The following is a 6,000-nucleotide window of genomic DNA, read 5'->3' on the forward strand; positions in this document are numbered from 1 at the left end:
TTGAATCTGCAAAACGCAATGTTATCAAAGTAGGTTTTTATAATTATTCATTTATTTTATTTATATCCCACCTTCTGCCAAAAAATGGCACTCATTATTTTCTAATAATAAAAATAGGAATGATGATATATGATGATGATGGTGATAATTCTTTCTTAGATTTAATACTGTGTTGGTTCAAAAACCTCAGCGCAATTTATAAAATCAGGTGAAATAAATTTAAAAAATAAATTTCGAATTAGGAGAAATCGCTGGAAAATTTCTGTCCCTGAATCCATTTCAACTCTGAGCTGGTCCTGTTCCCCATACAGATGCAGGCCTCTTCAACCGGACACCTCCCAGGGCTGAGATGGGGCCCGGAGATGTGGAACTCTACAGCGCGTTGCCCGAGACGCTGGATCAGGCCGTGTTCCACTTCCCCGAGGAGGGCTTGGCGTGTGTCGATGGGCAGGCGGTTGGCATCGGGGGCGGCTTGGAGGAACTGGCCGAGGGCGGGGCGGACTTTGGCGACTTCACCACGATCATCGTCCAGGAGGGGGCTCTTCCTGGCGAGGCGCCCTACGTGTGCCCGGACTGTGGGAAGAGCTTCCTATACGAGGAGCAGTGTGTCCTGCATCAACGAACCCACCCCTGCGTCACTCCCGAACCCGGAGGGAGCCCCACGTCGAGCCTCCAGCCAGGGGCAAAGGTGTACACCTGCCCTGAATGCGCCCGCTGCTTCCCGCACCAGGCAAGCCTGAGCAAACACCGCCTGTGGCACTCAGGTGAGCGCCCGCACACGTGCGCCGAGTGCAAGAAAAGCTTCCGGCTGAAGATCAACCTGCACCTCCACCAGCGGACCCACGCGGCGGGGGGGAAAGCCGGCTCCTACATCTGCGGCGAGTGTGGCCGGGGCTTCAACCACCACTCCAATTTCCTGCGCCACCAGATGATCCACACCGGCGAGCGGCCTTACGCCTGCGGCGAGTGTGGGAAGACGTTCATTCGGAAGGAACACCTCGCCACCCACGGCCGGCTGCACACTGGCGAGAGGCCCTACAAGTGCCCCCACTGCCAGAAGAGTTTCACCCGCAAGCAGCACCTCGTGGGGCACCAGCGGCAGCACGAGATGGTGACGCCCTGGATGGAAAATCACCCACCGCAGAAACACCTGCACAGCCAGCGGGGCAGAACGAAGTTGCGGGCCGAGGCCAGCCTGCCCCATCTCAGACAGGAGGCCTTCCCCCCATAAATGGCGTGGGAGACCAGGGGTGGGGAACCACTTTCTCTCCGAGGGCTGAATTCCATTTCGGAGAAGCCCTCGGGGGCCGCGTCCCAGTGGTGGGTGGGGCCAAAGGCAACCACGAAACCATCAACTGTTTGGTGGCGGGAGGAAACGGGGTGGTTGTCTTGGGAATTTGGCCTCTGCCCTGAGGTTCCCCACCCCTGTATTAAATGTTATTAAAGGGGGATCTCTGGCTGGGACAGAGAACCCTAACTGTAGCACATGGTTGTGAAGGCGGCCATCTTGGCCTTCTCCGATAACACTGTGGACACAGAAAACAAGGCCCTTTGGTTTGGAGCCATAGATTTCGATTCCCTTTCTCAAGACGCCAGGAAAACCATTGGACCTCAAGGATCGCTCGTTTTTAATTTGAATAGAAAAGCAGATTCCACATCCCAGAACCGTCCGTGTGACATTTGCTAAGGCCAAGAGGACGATGGCAACAGGCCCTGTATTTCTTTTGCTCATTCTTGGTGGTAAAAAGTGTCGTTTTTTTCACCCCGCTTGGCTGTTTCCTTGGTGTCTTGTTTGAAACAGATTTTAATACTCTGTTGTTAATCTTCCTATCTTACGCCCACCCAACCGCCCGCCAATTAAAAAAGAAAAAAATGGCCAACACCATGAGACAATGAAAACAAACCAGAACATTCAAGATGGCAAATTATATATATATATGAAAGGGACCTAGGAGACAAAACATTCAGTTGTGGCAAAACAATGCAAAGCCATGAATGGGAAGACCTCAGAGGCAAAGCAGCAAAAGAGAATTCCAGTCGGGTGGTCTGAAGGCCTCCTTCAAAAACCAGGTGGCAGCCTGGGCGGAACAAGCTCCGGGATCCGGCAGGCTTCCCGGGGAAACATCTTCCAGCCCAAGTGCCGAATTTCATTTTGGAGAAGCTCACAGGGGCTGTGTTCCAGTGGTGGGCGGAGCCAAAGGCAGAAGGGGCGGGGCCAAAATACCAAGTATGCTGGCATCTTGGAGCTTAACGCTCTTCCTGCTGGTAGAGTGGCATGGGAGTGGCATTTCGACCTTTAGAAGGGGGCGGGGTGGAAATGAGCCCAAGAGCCAGGGAACGAATGGATCGGGGTGGGGTGGGGCTGGGGTGTGACCTTCTGGGCACCCCCAGAGGCCCAGATGGGGACCCCGGGCCTGTGGGTGTGCAGCCCTGTGCTAGAGAGATTTATCAAGTTCTTATAAGGCTCAAGGGGAACTAATACTACAAGAGCCAAGATGGAATGCCTCCCACACATTCCAAGATGGAATGCCTCTCACTCCCACAATGCCTCCCACACTAGAGGCCTTCAAGAGGCAGCTGGACAACCCTCTGTCAGGGATGCTTTAGGGTGGATCCCTGCATTGAGCAGGGGGTTGGACTTGATGGCCTTGGAGGCCCCTTCCAGCTCTGCTATTCTATGATTCTATGAAAAGGCTCTAAAAACTCTTGGTGCTAAGTGAGCCCGAGGTACAGGATCATGGCTGTGTCCTGCCCTAGCAACATCCACGGTGCTTGGGATGGGTCTGTGCTCACTGGATTAAATTTCATATTTGGACACTGGTTTCCCTACAGGTACAAGCAGCTCACCGGGGCTAAAAAGGCATCAAAATGTATTACTAATGTTTCAGTCAATGGGTTAGAGACAGATTTAGTCCTACCTAGAGTAGACCCCATTGAAATCAGTGGGAAGTTAGACTGGACTAAATAGGACAAAACCTGGATCCAACCTGTTATATCCACCCAAGCAAAATATGATCGAAAGCACAATAACGGATCAAAGCAAGGATCTTGGCAGAGGTGTGTTTATTTGCGTTCAGGACATCTATTGGAATCGGGTCTTGGAAATGGGTTCTTCCCATAAGCTGGGGTGAAATTCATAGAATCATAGAATAGTAGAATTGGAAGGGGCCTCTAAGGCCATCAAGTCCAACCCCCTGCTCAGTGCAGGCATCAACATGCTCCTTCTGCCCTACATGCTGTGGGTTTCGACATGTGACTTTTCTCTGCCATACCTTCATTTTAGGGACCTGCATTGTTTTGTTGCCTGAAGTTTTTTGCGTGGCAGCCCTCCCAAATCTTCTGCTCCCAGATGGAAATCTAGAAGATAAGCAACAATTTATTTATATATTTATTTATTTATTTATTTATTTATTACATTTCTTTACCGCCCAATAGCCGGAGCTCTCTGGGTGGTTCAAAAACCTTTTATCACCAACTGCCATTCATAAGTGGTTGTAATCGTCAGAGCCAGATGTTCTCTGAGTGCCCCGTTCAGGGTTGTTGGAAAACTGCACCCTAAGAATTCAAGTATAGGGTTGGGTGGGATCGTAGCCCTCAACACCATGAAGACAGGTGCGAGGACGTGTGTATGGTGCGACCACACTTGGAATGCTGTGTGCAGTTCTGGTCATCACACCTAAAAGAAAGAAAAGAAAAAATATATTGTAGAGCTGGGGGGGAAATGCAGAAAAGGGCAACTGGACATCAGTCAGCTGGACATCAGGAAAAACTTCCTGACTGTTAGAGCAATACGACAATGGAATCCGTTGCTTGGTGAGGTTGTGGGCTCTCCCACCCTAGAGGCCTTCAAGAGGCAGCTGGACAACCCTCTGTCAGGGATGCTTTAGGGTGGATTCCTGCATTGAGCAGGGGGTTGGACTCGATGGCCTTGTAGGCCCCTTCCAACTCTGCTATTCTATGATTCAAATGATCAAGGGGCTGGAGCATCTCCCCAATGAAGGAAGGTTACAACAGCTGGGATTGTTTAGCTTGGAAAAAAAAAGAGGGTAAGAGTGTACAAAATGATGCCTGGTGTGGAGAATGTGGATAGGCAGACCTTTTCTCCCTCTCCCATAATACTAGGACCCAAAGGGGTCATCCCATGAAGCTGATAGGTGGGAGATTCAGGCCAGATCAAAGGAAGGACTTCTTCACGGAGCACACAAAGTATGGAATTCACTACCACAAGATGTAGTAAAGGCCAATTTGGATGGCTTCAAAAAGGGTGTGTGTGTGTAAATTCTTGGAGAAGGCGATCAGTGACTCCTAGTCCTAATGGTTATGTGCTATCTCCAGTATCAGAGGCAGTAAGCCTATGTACAGCAGTTGCTGGGGAACATGGGTGGGAGGGTGCTGTTTGTTTGTTTGTTTGTTTATTTATTACATTTCTATACCGCCCAATAGCCGGAGCTCTCTGGGCGGTTCACAAAAATTAAAACCATTCGAAGTATAAAACAACAGTATAAAACCATACTATAAAATACAATATAAAAGCTCAACCAGATAAAAACAGCAGCAATGCAAAAATACAAATTTAAAACACCAAGTTAAAATTTATTTATAGCCTGTTAAAATGCTGGGAGAATAACAAGGTCTTCACCTGGCGTCTAAAAGCATATAATGTAGGTGCCAAGCGAACCTCCTTAGGGAGCTCATTCCACAGCCGGGGTGCCACAGCGGAGAAGGCCCTGCTCCTCCTGGTAGCCACCTGCCTCACTTCCTTTGGGGACTCAGGGACTCTGTTGTATCTGGGTCCTGCTTGTGGGTCCCTGGTCGACAGCTGGTTGGCTACCATGTGAACAGAGTGTTGGGCTGGATGGATCCTTGTTCTGATCCAGCCTCAGGGCTCTTCTGATGTTCTTCTGAATCTCAAGAGAAAAGGTAGGTGTGTGTGTGTGTGTGTGTGTGAAAAAGAAAGAGGAGGGAGGCAGGAGGCTATCCAGCAATCATCCTGTGTTAAGAGGTCTTTTATCCCTTTCTATGTCAGCACAAGTGACGTAAACTATACAAAGATCACGTACATTTATCTAACCCAGGGGTGCAGGACCTCTTCCATCTTGGAGAAGCTCTCGGGGGCCGCATTCCATTGCTGGGCAGGGCCAAGTAGGCTGGGGCAACACCCCCCCCCCCGCAGGCCTAAAAAAGCAATCTTCTGCTTTTCTTCCGGATTTGGCTCATTTTGCCCGGGTAGCAGTTGGCCTCTTCTTCCACACCAGAGCGGGTTCCTGCTGCTGAAAGTCCTGCTTGTCGTGGGCACCTCCACGGAGGGCTGAGCTCCCGCCAGGATGAACAGCTCCTTTGTGAGCGCTCCTGCCCCAGGGTCTTTCTGGCTGCCTCAATGATGTCTTTGTCCAGTGAGTCCAGTGACAGTAGGAGGAAACGCAGCGGAGGGGGGGATGCCTCGAGTGGCACCCACAAGCACCAGCAAGGGCACCGAGGTATTTCCGCCCCTGCTACAGTGAGCTGGAGCTGACACTGCAGGGAACCGGCGTTCCAAAGAGGGAGAGATCTCATCCATCTAGGGCAGACTTCCCTGACTGAAGGGAAGAGAGACTGAAAGAACTGGGCAAGTTTAGCCCGGCAAAGAGAAGATGGCGGGGAGACATGAGAGCACTCTTGAAGGACTTGACAGGTTGTCACACAGAGGAGGGCCAGGATCTCTTCTCGATCCTCCCAGAGTGCAGGACACGGAAGAACGGGCTCAAGTTAAAGGAAGCCAGATTCCTGCTGGACATCAGGAAAAACTTCCTGACTGTTAGAGAAGTATGATGATGGAACCAATGACCTAGGGAGGTGGTGGGCTCTCCCACACTTGAGGCCTTCAAGAGGCAGCTGGGCAGCCCTCTGTCAGGGATGCTTTAGGGTAGATTCCTGCATTGAGCAGGGGGTTGGACTCGATGGCCTTGTAGGCCCCTTCCAGCTCTACTATGCTATGATTCTATGACCTGGAGCCCTCTGGAA

The 6,000-nt window shown here is 50.8% G+C and overlaps 1 protein-coding gene across 1 annotated transcript in view; it reads left to right on the top strand.

Annotated features, from left to right (window-relative positions):
• Positions 1-1,334, top strand: part of LOC134413398 (uncharacterized) — a 41,617-nt gene extending 40,283 nt beyond the window's left edge. The window contains exon 12 of the mRNA XM_063147581.1: positions 312-1,334. Within this exon, the coding sequence (XP_063003651.1) occupies positions 312-1,231 (920 nt within the window). The 3' untranslated portion in view covers positions 1,232-1,334. The remainder of the gene's footprint in view (positions 1-311) is intronic.
• Positions 1,335-6,000: the final 4,666 nt, after the last annotated feature.

This window comes from Elgaria multicarinata, chromosome 1, assembly GCF_023053635.1.
Source record: "Elgaria multicarinata webbii isolate HBS135686 ecotype San Diego chromosome 1, rElgMul1.1.pri, whole genome shotgun sequence".
Taxonomy (NCBI): domain Eukaryota; kingdom Metazoa; phylum Chordata; class Lepidosauria; order Squamata; family Anguidae; genus Elgaria; species Elgaria multicarinata.